Source organism: Oncorhynchus nerka, linkage group LG13 (assembly GCF_034236695.1).
Source record: "Oncorhynchus nerka isolate Pitt River linkage group LG13, Oner_Uvic_2.0, whole genome shotgun sequence".
NCBI classification, from domain to species: domain Eukaryota; kingdom Metazoa; phylum Chordata; class Actinopteri; order Salmoniformes; family Salmonidae; genus Oncorhynchus; species Oncorhynchus nerka.
In genome coordinates, this window is record NC_088408.1 from 59,981,544 (window position 1) to 59,999,463 (window position 17,920).

A 17,920-nucleotide genomic window follows, 5' to 3' on the forward strand; every position below is an offset into this window, starting at 1 on the left:
AAGTCACTGAGCTCTTCAGTAAGGTCATTCTACCGTCCATGTTTGTCCACATACTTTTGTATATATAGTGTACGTGAAAAAATATGTGCTGTGATTTGTTGATTCAACTCAAATGACATTACAAAAAAATACATTCCATTGCATGAGACACATCAGTTAACATCATTTGAATTATCATTCTACATTACCATGGAAATGATTGCATCACAATACCAGGCAGCCATTGCGAGTATAATCATGAGTTTATCAGTCAAATTGGCAGAGTTAGAGGTTCCAACCATGGAGTTAGGAATTAGAATGGACATGAACCCAATTAGTAATTATAATCGCCAGTTGCCCATCTCTGATGTACATTTAACCAGTTCCAAAATCCCAAACTACGGTTCACAATGCTCCCACATATGGAAAGTGAGCCTGCAAGAAGAGCTATTTGGCTTCAGGCTATTTGACGTGGGACACTGTGTCCAAGTAGCTATGTGTGTGGAAAACATTTCATCACAAGTAAGACATTTAACTTGTTTAGTCTGTTTGAAACTCCGCTCATTACTTGTAGCTGTATAGTCCGTTTGTTTGTGTTGTTGGTCTTGGTTATCTAGCTAGCACTCACTCACGTGGCTGCTAGCACCATCATGGAAAAGGGGTATGAGCGAAGCCCTTCAATATTACGTTTTTCTAAGTAGTGAGGTCGCTCGGGAGCAGACAATGTGGAAAATACGGGTGTGTGCCCAGTGCTCGGACAAAACAAGTGTCATAATGGGTATGTGCAATTTTCTGGATACGATTATGATCTGAGCATTTTTTTGTAATTATCCGTGATCTGAAAAAAGAGACGCTAATGCTAATTATTACTGAGTGACAGCAAACTTGGCTGTCCGCTGCAAGTTGAGGGCAGACAGACACACTCACGTACGTACAGACACACATACATACAGTTCAAGTCAAAAGTTTGGACACACGTGGCAAGAGTGTGCAAAGCTGTCATCAAGGCAAAGGGTGGCTACTTTGAAGAATCTCAAATATATTTTGATTTAACACTTTTTGGGTTACTACTTGATTCCATGTGTGTTATTTCATAGTTTTGATAATGTCGAAAATTGTCCAAATAAAGAAAAACCCTTTTATGAGGTGGTGTGTCCTAACTTTTGACTGGTACTGTACATTCATACACACCCACCCACCCCTCCACGTGCTACTCCTAATCTGCAGCTATTTTGCAGTGAGAACCTGCAGGGAGGTATTTTGCCAAAATCTATTTAGGAATATTAAAACACTTTTTCATTCATGAGTATCATCCGATCCGACTATCAACTGTCAATTTGCGGATATGAGTACAAGTATGGCCATGTCGGCACAGCCCTAGTTGAAAAGTAATCTTTAGACATGTACTTTTCTTAAATGTAGTTTTGTAATTGACTAAAACAAGCAGACCACAAGATAATTGTGTTTGAAAAGGGTAACGGTTTTGCTGTGAGCCAATGGGGTAACCGCAGGTTGTTTTACCCCACATGCGGTCAGGGCCGTGACATTCTATCTAATACCGACTGGGAGTATTCTGGAACTTTGAGTGTTTGTGACATAGCCTCTCTAGTAATTTAATAGGATTTCTATGGTTCCAACTTCAAAGTCCATTCTATTCATTCTATTTCTATGTGTGCTACTGCTCCATTGTGGGGGGGGGGCGTTGCCTAGGCAACCAAAGACTTGTTTACTTACTTGTTTCAGCAAGGAACAACAAAGTTTCAGCAGTTAAGAGTCCATGTTATGGCCGAAACAGACTCAACCGTACGCCGTCCTGTCTTCAGTCGGTTGTTTGTTCCACACACACAAAATGTATTTTGCCGGTTATGACTGCTGCAAAAATTCTTAGAGACAACACTGGCTACATGATGATGTCCCACAATCACCTGCCACCTCTGCAGTGTGTTCCGCACAGTTGGGGACATGGTGGCGAGTTCTAAATGTTGAATAAAATTGTTGGCTGTCGATGATGGCTTCCAAACTTTAGCCAATCAGTGCAGGAGGGTGCCCTTCCAACAAGACAATTTGACAGAATATTGGCTGTGCAGTCCACAGCGACTGAACACCTTTTACGCCATTTATGTTTTACGCCACCGAATACACCCATGCTGCCATCTTTAGACTATTTTCTCTCATCAGGGCCACATTTGTTGTGAGTAGAGGTCGACCGAATATGATTTTCAATGCCGATACCGATTATTGGAGGACCAAAAAAAAGGCTGATTAAAAAAACAGGTATTTGTAATAATGACAATTACAACAATACTGAATGAACACTTATTTTAACTTAATATAATACATCAATAAAATCAATTTAGCCTCAAGTAAATAATGAAACATGTTCAATTTGGTTTAAATAATGCAAAAACAAAGTGTTGGAGAAGAAAGTAAAAGTACAGTATGTGCTATGTAAGAAAGCTAACGTTTCAGTTCCTTACTCAGAACATGAGAACATATGAAAGCTGGTGGTTCCTTTTAACATGAGTCTTCAATATTCCCAGGTAAGAAGTTTTAGGTTGTAGTTATTATAGGAATTATAGGACTATTTCCCTCTATACCATTTGTATGTCATTAACCTTTGACTATTGGATGTTCTTATAGGCACTTTAGTATTGCCAGTGTAACAGTATAGCTTCCGTCCCTCTCCTCGCTCCTCCCTGGGCTCGAACCAGCAATACAACAACAACAGCCACCATCGAAGCAGCGTTACCCATGCAGAGCAAGGGAAACAACCACCCCAAGGCTAGGAGCGAGTGAAGTTTGAAACGCTATTAGCGTGCGCTAACTAGCTAGCCATTTCACTTCGGTTACACCAGCCTCATCTCGGGAGTTGATATGCTTGAAGTCATAAACAGCTCAATGCTTGACACACAACGAAGAGCTGCTGGCAAAACGCACGAAAGTGCTGTTTGAATAAATGTTTACGCGCCTGCTTCTGCATACCACCGCTCAGTCAGATACTTAGATACTTGTATGCTTGTATGCTCAGTCAGATTATATGCAACGCAGGACACGCTAGATAATATCTAGTAATATCATCAACCATGTGTAGTTAACTAGTGATTATGATTGATTGTTTTTTATAAGATAAGTTTAATGCTAGCTAGCAACTTACCTTGGCTTACTGCATTCGCATAACAGGCAGTCAGTCTCCTTGTGGAGTGCAATGAGAGAGAGGCAGGTCGTTATTGCATTGGATTGGATCCCCGAGCTGAAAAGGTGAAAATCTGTCGTTCTGCCCCTGAACGAGGCAGTTAACCCACAGTTCCTAGGCCGTCATTGAAAATAAGAATGTGTTCTTAACTGACTTGCCTAGTTAAATAAAGGTATAAAAAAAATATATGCAAATCGGCGCCCAAAAATATTGATTTCCGATTGTTATGAAAACTTGAAATCGGCCCTAATTAATCGGCCATTCCAATTAATCGGGCGACCTCTAGTTGTGATCACTACAGCCATGGCAGATCTCACAGTTTCCCAATACACATAAATAATGATCTCCAAAATAGTTAAGAAAAGTTATGAGATATGATATGGACACGAAATATCACCCGTAGTCTCAATAAATATCCATCCACCTCCCCTATGCCATATCTTAATTTTGCCTACAAAATTACAGGCTCAAAGAGAAAACGCAATGCAGACTAGTGCCCTTCTATGTGTAGTCTAGTGTTCAGTGAGATTAAGAAGAAGCAAAAGGATGACAAGTATTAGAACAAAAAGATATCTGTATTTGACACTCTCAACCCCATCCACGTTTTGTATTTAAGGAGCAGCTTCATAACAAGTACTTAGGGTTATTCTAAATGAGTATCCCCATGCTGCAGGGTTTGACTTAGGGAAGTGAACTTTTACATGGAGACTGGATGCAGCCATCCATCCAAGTGTTGTTCTTCTAAGGTTAAGAAATGGAGGTAGTTGTTTCTGTACAGGGTAGTTACACTGAAGTTCTCAATGTTGAACCATGTACCAGGGATGTTTTGGTCAGGCTTAAATATCTCGGTTTGGTTGGAACTGGAACTTGGAACTCCTAGCCCAGAATGCCAAGTAGGTTCTTCAACGCCTCGGGAGATTTGAATTTACTACACTGATTTGACTGTGTTGTTTTGTGTTGTTGTTAAATGAGTTTCACTCTCAAGATGAATTATTAAGCAGCTAAATGTAAGAACAAGTCTTGTCGTGTAACTGTCTGGCAGTCTGGCACCCTACAGTGGCCGGCAATTGAGAGTTCTGAATCTCCATTTAACAACTCTACTGCCTATGTTCATCCCAATGCACATAGTGAGAATGTAGACCTAAAGTTTGATGTGCATGTGCTTACGGTGTGCGAGAACACACCAGTGAACTTCTGTACTTGTTGGTCAAAAATGGTAATTACGTGATTGTGGGTCTCTTGACTTCTGTATGACTTTTAAAGTCCTTCTTAATATGAGATTTTCTTTTCATGTCTATTTTGAATGACATCCTTAGGTCTGTCGATGGCTCATGGCTAACAAGATTCTCATTATATTTCGATTAGCATGCAAGCACTTGTGGCCTCGCAGTCCAGGTTAAAAATGATCCCTAGCAGCGCTGACAGTTAACAGGGTCCCCCTGGCAAAGGTTTAAGGGTGCAAGTGGATTGATGTTTGGGAGGTATGGGGGTCAACCAGACTGAGAAACCCTGTTAAAGCTCAGTGTCTGTCCCTCATAGCCATGACTGTCTGTCTATCTGTGGCATTGATGTGAGAGCTGCTGCTGCTGTCGTGTGCCTTCTAAAGGAGCAAGGATCCTACAAGATGACAGAGTAGCCTGGCCAGTAAGGCTACTATTATGTACAGAGTTAGAAGTGTGTGTGAGTGCATGCGTCACATGTTTGTTTGATTAGGGATGGGTGAGTGGCTGATGTGGGTCATTAGTATTATCAGACTAATTTTTATCAGTTGGGAATTTGTTTCTTTGAAACCATTGATTAACATGAGGAAAACATTGATTCAACTGCGCTTCAGATGTTGAATAATTTCAAGTGTAAATCATCCAAAATATTTGTTAAGAAAAGAAACGTGACCTAAACCGTTTAGACTCTACACGTCAATAACACAGCAGGACATTTTGCTTTTCTAGGACTGTGGATTGCTGTAGTTTGAAACCTGTTTGTTGTTCATTTCCAAAAGGCAAAAATGGACTTTCTCCTCCTCCAGGTATGTGGATGACGTGATATCGAGGATCGGCCGGATGTTCCCAGACATGTCGATTGAACTCTTCCGACCCAATGGGACATCGGCAGTACTTCTGGTAAGATTCCTCCTCACCACCGGGCATCAAACACTTCTCTGCTTCAAAACGTTCTGCTTCGCTCACTTTCAACATTTGAACAATTATTGAAATTTGGAGGGCACCTCCCAATATAAATATATAAACAAGCTGACCAAGATGATATTTGCATGGTGTCAACAATATCCACAAAAGAGCACTGAAATGCAAGATATGCATGCAGTTTTTCCTCCATCGGATAGCGGGATGGTGGGTGCCCTGGCCAAGTGCAGGTTGCTGACCATGAATGCCAAAAGATACAAAACTTCTGAGCTATTATTATGTGTACATTCTTTGACAAGAAAACCATGATGGAGGAACTGGGTTGAGTTTCTTGACCAATGATTGTTATGTACAGTGCAGATGAAAGGGTACTTACTGTACGATTTCTGTTCATGCAAGAGGTAGAATATAGAGAAACCTCTTCAATCGTCTGACCAACACTAGCTTCTCACTCAGCTCTGCTTTGCTCCAAGTTTTATTTCAACAAAGTGCTTAAGGATTCAAAGAAGACTTGTCGTGTTAAATATTAATACTACCTGTAATTATTAACATGGTTCCCTGGGATGTGTGGTGGAGCGCTGCTCTACAGAAACATACCACAGAACTACACAGCTGCTCTTCTTTACTGTCTCTTACCACAGAAAATGCCCTACCATGATGATTATGTTCAAAATCATGTCCACATATTACTGACAGGTGTGTGTCTCCTAGTGTTGCACGGTATACTGGTACCACAGTAATATCACGGTACCAAAACGTTATGATCATTACGATACCAACGTTTTAGAATACTGTAGTACCATTTCATATGATATTACCAAATATTTCGGACATACAAGTCTAAAGAAACCAAACTGGCGCCTGTTATAAAAATGTTACAAAGTAAATTTTGTTTTTAAATTCAGTTACATTTTTTAAGCAACAACTATTCTTATTAAACTCGAGGCGAGAAATGTCCACTTCAAAAGTCACGCACATCTCACGTACGGCAGCTATGATCAGCCAGCCACATCCTCTTCCAGCTATCACTCACCTGCTTCTCTCCGTCCACTCTTCCTGTGCATCTATTCTTCCATCAGTTTTGAAAATATAATTTAGCCATGATGGCGAGCGGGGATGCAGACCCTTAAGTCTTCTTTGGTTACATGTACATTTGATACATTGGAGCAGTGCGCAAAGTCAGCTCTTCTCTACTTTATGCAAATTGCACACGACAGGTGGAGCAGATGTTTGCTTGAAAATCTTCTGTTCTTGAAACATAGTTCCACCTGTCATTAGTTCCGGGCATGCACAACCAGTAAAGATGGTGGAAAGCCAATCATCGCTGTGTCTTGGTTTTCAAATTCTATATAATGTCGCTTTGCTAGAATACAGAGACAAAATCATAAGGTCAATGGCCTGGAGAAAGATTGCAGAGAATGTTGGTGTTGATGGTGGGTGAAGAGAGATTTGGTTGCTTGTGCTGCTAGCTAGCTATGAACATCAATCAACCTAAACCTCAAAACTGTGATCAAAACCACCATTTGTGAATGTGTTGAGTAAATTAAGTTGTGAAATTTGCCCACCAAAGGATAGAAATCACCAGTAACACGCATTATAACATTGTAAATGATACACTAAGCATGAATTTCCCATGTAATATTCTAGCAACTGGACATCATGACATTGACGATTATAGCTCCCTTCCTGTAAAATACACAGGCCTGCATGTAAAATGCAATGAATGGGAACATTGGTTAAAAGAAATTGACTTGCAAACATTGTTGTACAAATCTCTCTTCACCCAACGTTTTTGACATTTTTCATGTACTGCACCTAGAATACAACAGTTGGATTTGCACTAAACAATTTCATGTCAGAAAAATCATGTACAAAATCTGGCTTGAAATGGCTTGTTTACATAAGTATTCAGACCCTTTGCTATGAGACTCAAAATTGAGCTCAGGTGCATCCTGTTTCCATTGATCATCCTTGAGATGTTTCTACAACTTGATTGGTGTCCAGCTGTGATAAATTCAATTGATTGGACATGATTTGGAATGGCACACACCTGTCTATTTAAGGTCCCACAGTTGACAGTGCATGTCAGAGCAAAAACCAAGCCATGAGGTCGAAGGAATTGTCCGAGACAGGATTGTGTCGAGGCAGAGTTCTGGGGAAGGCTACCAAAACATTTCTGCAGCATTGAAGGTCGCCAATAACACAGTGGCCTCCATCATTCTTAAATGGAAGAAGTTTGGAATCACCAAGACTCTACCTAGAGCTGGCCACCCAATCAAACTCCGCAAACGGGGGAGAAGGGTCTTGGTCAGGGAGGCGACCAAGAACCCGATGGTCACTCTGACAGAGCTCCAGAGTTTCTCTATGGAGATGGGAGAACCTTCCAGAAAGACAACCATCTCTGCAGCACTCCACCAATCAGGGACTGGGAGACTAGTCAGGATTGAGGGAAAGATGAACAGAGCAAAGTACAGAGAGATCCTTGATGAAAACCTGCTCCAGAGTGTCGCTCAGGACCTCAGACTGGGGAGAAGGTTCACCTTCCAACAGGACAATGACCCTAAGCACACAACCAAGACAACACAGGAGTGGCTTTGGGACAAGTCTCTGAATGTCCTTGAGTGGCTCAGCCAGAGCCCAGACTTGAACTGGCTCAAACATCTCTGGAGAGACCTGAAAATATCTGTGCTCCCCATCCAACCTGACAGAGCTTGAGAGGATCTGCAGAGAAGAATGAGAGAAACTCGCCAAGTACAGGTGTGCCAAGCTTATAGCATCAAACCCAAGAAGACTCGAGGCTGTAATCGCTGCCAAAGGTGCTTCAACAAAGTACTGAGTAAAGGGTCTGAATACTTATGTAAATGTCATATTTATTTATTTTATTTTGAATTTTTTACCAGTTTTTGCTTTGTCGTGATGTGGTATGGTGTGTAGATTGATGAGGGGGGAAATTATCTTAATCCATTTTAGTATAAGACGTAAAACGTAATTCACAGAACTTGAATTGTTGCATCTAGTTGTGTCTGGCTAGCTAGCTAAAATGGTTCCTTTCCTAAATTAGCCATGGATGGAAATTTGGATTTGTGGTTTTACTTAATTCTCTGTACTGGCCAATGATTATAATGGTGATTATGATCCAACCATAAATTCATACATTGTGCCTCTAGCCTGAGATGATGGAAGTTCAATATGTAGCTAGATAGTAGGCTAATGTTAACTAGCTGGCCTGGCACAAAACGGTGTCGGATCATGACTCAGTGATCTTCAAGTCGGAGCTCTAGAAAGAGGCCCGAGTTCCCAACTTGGAATTCTGAGTTGGATGACCATTGAAAACGTATTTTCCCAGTTTTCCGAGTTTCTAGTTCTCTTTAACTCACTGAAGTCTGAGATTTCCCAGTTCTGAGTTTGCATTTTTTTTTAATGCGGCAGAAGTCATGCTGAAAAGCAGGCTAGTGGTTGCTTTGCAACGCTTGCAGTTAGCCACTGATTCCTTCCAAACCACTCATTGTTGGATTTGCGATTTCCAACTTGTAATTAGCAAAGATATGTTATATTTATAATTCCTCTATGACAAGGATTGAAAAGGATTTGCCAGTAGATTGTCGACGTGATTCATGACGATGACTGCTTGCTAGTAAAGACATCAAAACTATTAAATAAAACGCATGGAATCATGTAGTAACCAAAAAAGTGTTTAACAAATCAAAATATATTTGATATTACGATTCTTCAAAGTAACCACCCTTTGCCTTGTCAGCTTTGCACACTCTTCATATCAAATCAAATCAAATGTATTTATATAACCCTTCGTACATCAGCTGATATCTCAAAGTGCTGTACAGAAACCCAGCCTAAAACCCCAAAAAGCAAGCAATGCAGGTGTAGAAGCACGGTGGCTAGGAAAAACTCCCTAGAAAGGCCAAAACCTAGGAAGAAACCTAGAGAGGAACCAGGCTATGTGGGGTGGCCAGTCCTCTTCTGGCTGTCCCGGGTGGAGATTATAACTGAACATGGCCAAGATGTTCAAATGTTCATAAATGACCAGCATGGTCAAATAATAATAATCACAGGCAGAACAGTTGAAACTGGAGTAGCAGCACGGCCAGATGGACTGGGGACAGCAAGGAGTCATCATGCCAAGCTGTCCTGAGGCATGGTCCTAGGGCTCAGGTCCTCCGAGAGAGAGAAAGAAAGAGAGAAAGAGAGAATTAGAGAGAGCATACTTCAATTCACACAGGACACCGGATAGGACAGGAGAAGTACTCCAGATATAACAAACTGACCCTAGCCCCCCGCCACATAAACTACAGCAGCATAAATACTGGAGACTGAGACAGGAGGGGTCAGGAGACACTGTGGCCCCATCCGATGACCCCCCCCCCCCCCCTGGACAGGGCCAAACAGGGAGGATATAACCCCACCCACTTTGCCAAAGCACAGCCCCCACACCACTAGAGGGATATCTTCAACCACCAACTTACCATCCTGAGGCAAGGCCGAGTATAGTCCACAAAGATCTCCGCCATGGCACAACCCACTCTTGGCATTCTCTCAACCAGCTTCACCTGGAATGCTTTTCCAACAGCCTTGAAGGAGTTCCCACATAATGCTGAGCACTTGTTGGTTGCTTTTCCTTCACTCTGCGGTCCAACTCCTCCCAAACCATCTCAATTGGGTGGAGGTCGGGTGATTGTGGAGGCCAGGTCATCTGATGCAGCACTCCATCACTCTCCTTCTTGGTCAAATAGCCCTTACACAGTCTGGAGGTGTGTTTTATGTCTTTGTCCTGTTGAAAAATAAATGATAGTCCCACTAAGTGCAAACCAGATGTGATGGTGTGTCACTGCAGAATGCTGTGGTAGGCATGCTAGTTAAGTGTGCCTTGAATTCTAAATAAATCACAGACAGTGTCACCAGCAAAGCACCATCACGCTGCCTCCTCCATGCTTCACGGTGGGAACCACACAAGCAGAGATTATCCGTTCGCCTACTCTACGTCTCACAAAGACATGGCGGTTGGAAACAAAAGGACAGATTTCCACCGGTCTAATGTCCATTGCTTGTGTTTCTTGGCCAAAGCAAGTCTCTTCTTATTATTGATGTCCTTTAGTAGTGGTTTATTCGCAGCAAATCGACCAGGAAAACCTGATTCACACAGTCTCCTCTGAACAGTTGATTTTGAGATGTGTCTGTTACTTGAAATCTGTGAAACATTTATTTCGGCTGCAATTTCTGAGGCTGGTAGCTCTAATGAACTTATCCTCTGCAGCAGAGGTAACTCTGGTATCTCTAACTCTGGGTCTTCCATTCATGTGGCGATCCTCATGAGAACCAGCTTAATCATAGTGCTTAATAGTTTTTGTGACTGCACTTGGGTGGTATACAGAAGATAGCCCTATTTGGTCAATCCAAGTACATACAGTTGAAGTCGGAAGTTTACAAACACTTAGGTTGGAGTCATTAGAACTAGTTTTTCAACCACTCCACAAATGTCTTGTTAACAAACTATAGTTTTTGGCGGTAAGTCTGTTAGGACATCTACTTTGTGCATGACACAAGTAATTTTTCCAACAACTGTTTACAGACAGATTATTTCATTTATAATTCACTGTTTCACAATTCCAGTGGGTCAGAACTTTACATGCACCAAGTTGACTGTGCCTTTAAACAGCTTGGAAAATTACAGAAAATTATGTCAAGGCTTTAGAAACTTCTGATAGGCTAATTGACATTTGAGGCAATTGGAGGTGTACCTGTGGATGTATTTCAAGGCCTACCTTCAAACTCAGTGCTTCTTTGCTTGACATCATGGGAAAATCAAAAGAAATCAGCCAAGACCTCAGAAACAAAATTGTAGACCTCCATAAGTCTGGTTCATCCTTGGGATCAAATTCCAAATGCCTGAAGGTACCACGTTCATCTGAACAAACAATGGAATGCGTTCTGTCTCCTGGAGATGATGTGTGTGAAAAGTGCAAATCAATCCCAGAACAACAGCAAAGGACCTTGTGAAGATGCTGGAGGAAACAGGTCCAAAAGTATCTATATCCACAGTAAAACGAGTCCTATATCGACAACCTGAAAGGCTGCTCAGCAAGGGAGAAGCAACTGCTCCAAAACCGCCGTAAAAAAAAAGCCAAAATACAGTTTGCAACTGCACATGGGGACAAAGATCGTACTTTTTGGAGAAATGTCCTCTGGTCTGATGAAACAAAAATAGAACTGTTTGGCCATAATGACCATCATTATGTTTGGAGGAAAAAGGGGGAGGCTTGCAAGCCAAAGAACACCATTCCGACCGTGAAGCACGGGGGTGGCAGCATCATGTTATGGGGTGCTTTGCTGCAGGAGGGACTGGTGCACTTCACAAAATAGATGGCGTCATGAGGAATGGAAAATTATGTGGATATATTGAAGTAACATCTCAAGACCATCAGTCTGGAAGTTAAAGCTTGGTCGCAAATGGGTCTTCCAAATGGACAATGACCCCAAGCATACTTTCAAAGTTGTGGCAAAATGGCTTAAGGAAAACAAAGTCAAGGTAAAGGAGTGGCCATCACCAAACCCAAAATGTTTGACCCAAGTTCAACAATTTAAAGGCAATGCTATCAAATACTATTTGAGTGTATGTAAACTTCTGACCCATTGGGAATGTGATGAAAGAAATAAAAGCTGAAATAAATCATTCTCTCTACTATTATTCTGACATTTCACATTCTTAAAATAAAGTGGTGATCCTAACTGACCTAAGACAGGGAATTTTTACTAGGATTAAATGTCAGGAATTGTGAAAAACTGAGTTGAAATGTGTTCTGTACAGCACTTTGAGATATCAGCTTATGTACGAAGGGTTATATAAATACATTTGATTTGATTTGGATAAGGTGTATGTAAACTTCCGACTTCAACTGTATGTGACTCACCGCCTGGATTCGGTCTTCTGTAGTAACATTTCAAGTTGTGGTTTTTACATTGGATAAAAGTAGAGACTCAGAGCTACAAGATGGTATATCATGGCCCAGTTGGCAGACTGTATTTGAGGAAACAATGGGAAAGTAATTTTGCTTTGAAAGTTGATCAACTTGTCAAATCACTTTTGAGAAAACCATCTTTCAATGTTTTGGTGCTACTATTGGAGTGCCCTTTCTCTGTCTACTCCCATTCAGCATTGTCCACACCCTTTTAAGCCTTAGCCCCACCCATCTCTTTAAGGGTTAATCCGAGCATTCTGTACTAACTTGCCAGCTACTTCCAGACATCTAAGAGGGAGAGAAAAGGTCACTGAAAATTACTCGTCCTAGCAGAGCTGGTTAGGCTGTTATGTTATCAAGAGCGTTGGTGACTGCAACTGTGCTGTCAGATTTTCCGTTCGTAAGTACAGAGCGTTTGGCCTTCAGAGTGTGCACTGGACACTCTGGCCAATAAGTAGCGTTGTTCCGAAGGTTCTGACCTCACAACGACAGTCAAGCTAACTGGCTAACATTGGCTAGCTCCTTCCAGACACATAATGAGAGAACACTCCACTCTGACCATTTTACACCCCCTAGCAGAGCCGGTTAGGCAGTTTTCATGTTGTCCAGAGCATTGGTGACTGTAACTGTGCTGCTGGCAACAATTGAATTACGGTTTGTTGCCGACTTTTACTGACACCGGACATATTCAAAAGGGTGTTGAGCGTTCAAAAATACATCTGTTATTCTGCTCTCTGGCAGGAGTCTTTTGTTAAGAAATGTAGCTTGATATCTAGCTATGTAAACAATGAATTCCACTGCATGACGTAACGTTGGCTATCTAGCTTAACAGTACACTAACCTGAAATTAAAATACTTAAAATTAGAGTGGGGTCTTTTGTTAAGACATGTTGCTAGCTAAACAATGGACCATAATCACAACTCATGACGTTACTACCCAGCATGAATCTGCAGGTGGCTAACCAACCAGGTTCTATTGCTATAACTAATCAAGCAAATGTGTCTGAGATACGAAGAATAAGATCATACACATAACGTTAGCTAGCGACCCAGCCAGCTAACGTTAGTTAGCTAACCGTACACTTGAAATGAAACCACTTTCTGTCAAAATTAGAAACGTGTAATATCTGAAAATGTAGCTAGCTAGACTATCTTATCAGTACACATGGTTGGACGAGTCTCTTGTCTGATGCCATGCATGGTTGCCCTTAGTTTGACGATGTAATCCAGACTTGTGTTTTCCTCCTTAGCTATCATACTCAAATTTCACTGATTTCAAAACGCGGTCCTCCAGAAAGTGGAGAGGATACACATAACGTTAGCTAGCGTGCCAGCCAGCTAACGTTAGCTAGCTAACAGTACACTTTAACTTGACATTAGGTTTATGCAGTTTTACTACACAATACTTTCTTTTTTTTTAAAGCCGCTTTAGACATGATTACCTAGACATACTGACCAGCTCCAATATACAGACACGTGCTATATATGGCAGACCAATCCAAACTCATCTCTCGGCATGTCCAGCCCACTCATTATCTCAGCCAATCATGGCTAGTGGGACGGTTGCTCACTCTTTCTGTGGCTAAACCAACTGGGCTCGTAATTTAACAATATTATTCGTATTTACAGATGGCATACAAGTTTGATGTTAAGGCACATGAAAGTTCACATGTTTGAGAAGGCATCTCTGCCAAAAAAAATGCATTTTGATTTAAAAAATATTTTACGTTCAAACAGCTGAAGTCGTGACTTGTGACATATGCCTAGTTTCTTGAATCGGGTCACATATTATGGCAAGAACAGCTCAAATAAGCAAAGAGAAACGACAGTCCATCATTACTTTAAGACTTGAAGATCAGTCTATGCGTAACATTTCAAGTCTTCTTTTTTTGGGGTAGAACATATGCATAACGTTTACAAAATGACATAAAGCATCCCGGGAACAGGACGAACAAGATGCTACGCCACTGAACATTTCCACTGCTGTATTGCCATACTACTTGGTGTCGTGATGCTTGGACTGGTATCGTTAGTAAAATGTTCGTATCGTGACAACACTAGTCTCTCCAGGTCAGTGCCTCTACTGACTTTAGTGATGTGATGAAAAGCACTCTGGTCAGTCTTGCCATTTTCATCATGACCACCAGGTTGTCAGCACTCAGCATGCACTTTGACCTTCCACTTACGCCTGCCTCTTGGCTCAAATGATGCTAAGAACACTTCATGCGCCACTACTGTGTCCAACTCTAATCCATTGGGCATGCAAAAACAGAAATGAGAGGATAAAAAGAGAGGGGTGGAGAGGGAGAGTAAGAAAGAGAGAGGCTGGCAGGAGAGAGAGACAGGAAGATTAGACATACTCCATCCCCAACAGTGGGCGTTCACTGGTTCACACCCACGGGGCACTGGCTCACAGATGGCCCAGTTGGCAGGCTGGCAGCTCCCAGCTCTACTCCCAGTCCTGGCCTCCATAGTACACCTAGGCCTCATTACCTCACCACCACCATCACTGGCACTGCAGATCTTCAAAGAACACCAACACTTACCGTGTGCATTGTCCGTTAATTACAAGCAACCCGAATGTAGGTTTCTTGCAGATGCGTTTGTTAATGGACTGTTAGTGTTGTAACAATCACCATATGTGTGTGTTTGGCCGCTGTTAAAGCAGTCATAACTTGTCCATTTTCTCAGTGGTTTATTGTTGATTGGAATTAGAAATGCGCTTGCCTCGATAATGTATGCGTCGCCCCTCAGTCAGAATACAATGCACATCAGTATCAGATGGTTTTGAATATGAGGTTAGCTTTTCAAAAGCACAGAATGTTTTCTACTGTAACAGAAAATGATGAACACAACTTAAGGCTTGCCTGTAGGGGTAGGGGGGGCTTGTCCTTGAAGGAATGAAGTGATGCTCTACATCTGCCTTTGTTTTTCTCCACATAATATGATCCTAGGAGAGGGATGTCATGCACTGTTGTGAAACGTGAAAGCTGAAGAAAGTATATTCTGCAGAGGGATATCAATAGCGTAGAGCAGAGATGATCAAATGGATTTAGCCGCGGGCCGATTTTTCTTGAGCGGATGGTCAGGGGGCCGGAACATAATTCTAAATAATTTGTAGTCTGAGTGGTAACACATTGGAACAAATGTATAAAATTAAAGTCACTTGGAACTTATTTGCTGGTGTTTTTAGTTTGTCTCAAAAAATAAATAAGAATGTTTTGTTTTTTTGCTCAGAAAACAGGGGGGGGTTCTTATCCTCTGCAACTAAAATCAGTTGGGGAACACTGGCATAGAGGATCTCTTACAATAACCTATAGTAGAAAATGAAAGGGAAAGGGGGGGATACCTAGTCAGTTGTACAACTGAAAGGATTCTACTGAAATGTGTCTTCCTGGCCATGTGTGTGCTTTGTTACTCGCGCTCTCTCTCACGTCACTCATTCACACGTTCTCTGTCCAACTGTGTGTTAACGGCTGTTTGTGAAGTGTGTCAGTAGCGAGAGGGATGCAGTGTTAATTGGGGCTGGTGCTTGAAGCTATTAGTGCTTTGGGTGACGCCATCATCAGCCACACCCCAGCCATCCCGATCTCACTCTTCTCTCACTCTCTTTTCCCTGCAGCGTAAGCCTCCAGAATTTCTGTATGCATGAGTTAAATGTACAGATCATCTATGTTCACCATTCAGGCAACCTTATAGGCTGCTATTCATTAGATTTGACCTAAATCCCATCCATAACCTCTTCTTATTTCTTGTATTTTGTCAAATAGAGCAATGCTGTCTGTCAGATCATATCACTGATGATTCATCGGAGACAATACTGAAATCTAAAAGATAAGGACGTAAAAAAAAAAAAAACGTTTCACTGCACCTTGGTAGCCGTTTTTGAAGCTCCGAGTTGTTTGTTGCTTCTTTTGACACCTTTGAGAGGCGCTGTACATGGGGCTCATTAATTGACCTTGTTGGGATATCGATCCAAATTAAAAAACTTTGTTTCCCACCTCAGGGTCGCTGCAGCGGAACGGAACACCCGGGACAGGGGCGGTATGTAAGGGGAGCGGGGCGGGTTGGCACTGCTCCATGTGTGGAATATTGACAGAATATCCTCTGACTAGCTTAATGCTGAGGAGGAGAGAACCTCCAGGCGCTGAGGTCAGGGCAGGGAGTAGTGTTGCCACCTATTTTTCAGTGACAATTGCTATTGGCTCCTTGATTTGTCGCTAGATGACGTTTTGCCATTTCTGCAACGACTCCACAGCACCAATTTGCTTTGCTGCTGTACCCGACGTAGTGTTTGTGTTTTCACCCCCCTTTCCGTCGCACATTTCCCATCGCTCACACCCCCCTCCTTGTCCTTGGTTGCAGCACTCACTACTGTGTTCCAAACTGCCTCTGGAAGCAAAGTCGGCACAATAACTGTTCGTCGGGATCTTCATGAAATGAGTTTTCATGGCCGAGCAGCCACACACAAGCCTAAGATCACCATGCGCAATGCCAAGCATCGGCTGGAGTTGCGTAAAGCTCGCCGCCATTGGACTTTGGAGCAGTGGAAATGCGTTCTCTTTAGTGATGAATCAAGCTTTACCATCTGGCAGTTCGACTGACGAATCTGACTTTGGCGGATGCCAGTAGAACGCTACCAGACCCATTGCATAGTGACAACTGTAATGTTTGGTGGGGGAGTAATATTGGTCTGGGGGTGTTTTTCATGGTTCGGTCTAGGCCCATGTTCCAACATCTAGTGGAAAGCCTTCCCAGAAGAGTGTAGTCTGTTATAGCAGCAAAGGAGGTGACCAACTCTATATTAATGCCCATGATTTTGGAACGAGACGTTCTAAGAGCAGGTGTCCACATACTTTTGGTCATGTAGTGTAGCTGAATTTGTCACTTTATTCTTTTACCAATACATCTCAATGGAGTGGTCTGAAAACCTGGCAGCCAGGTGGGCAAATATGTCCTGTTTTTGGTGATTTTAAAAATGTTAATTCCTACTGAATTAAATGGAGATCTAAAATAGTGGAGGGGTTTCCATCATAAGTCCAAGTGATCCCTCTCACACTGTTATTTCACCAGTTCAAAGAAGGAACTGATTCACCGTCAACAATTCCCTCCCCCTAGTGTCACACAGTGGCATTGTTGGGTTTCATGGAGTTTTTCTTCAGAACAAATTATTAACTGTCAAGAGGAAGGGGAATTGGTGGTGTTTTTCCTACCATTTGTTGCCCACAGCCACACAACTTCATAAACCTCATTCTTTGAGGTGACATATCAGTGGGCTATAGTTTGGGATCTTGAATTATGAGCGCCTCTGTGTCTGTGACGTGTGCTGCAGAGATAGCACGTGGAAACTGCAGAGCCTTTTATTGCAAGGCAGACTTTCCTCTTTCTCTGACTCTCTTTTTTTTCTCCATCTCAGCGTGTCGGCTCTCTTTTTATCTAACAGGACCATAGAGGATGTCAGTCACATCCACTTCTTGCTTGGAAACTTTCACTTTTTAATCGCGTCTCCAATTTGTTGTGTGCTCTGCTCTCTACTATATGTGCTCGGCTGCCCACTCTCTTGCTAAATAAAACGTACCACCATCTGTGAGCCTATGCTGCAGCCATAGACAGAAATGCACTTTCACTTTTCCTAA

General features: G+C 42.1%; 1 protein-coding gene across 3 annotated transcripts in view; it reads left to right on the forward strand.

The window, feature by feature from the left end:
- LOC115139748 (mediator of RNA polymerase II transcription subunit 27) overlaps positions 1-17,920 on the forward strand; it is a 115,083-nt gene that overhangs the window by 53,492 nt on the left and 43,671 nt on the right. For 2 of the 3 annotated variants that reach the window (XM_065026507.1, XM_029677484.2), the window contains exon 4: positions 5,172-5,292. In XM_065026507.1, coding sequence (XP_064882579.1) covers positions 5,172-5,292 — 121 coding nt within the window. The remainder of the gene's footprint in view (positions 1-5,171; positions 5,293-17,920) is intronic. The other variant, XM_029677485.2, reaches the window with a different exon arrangement.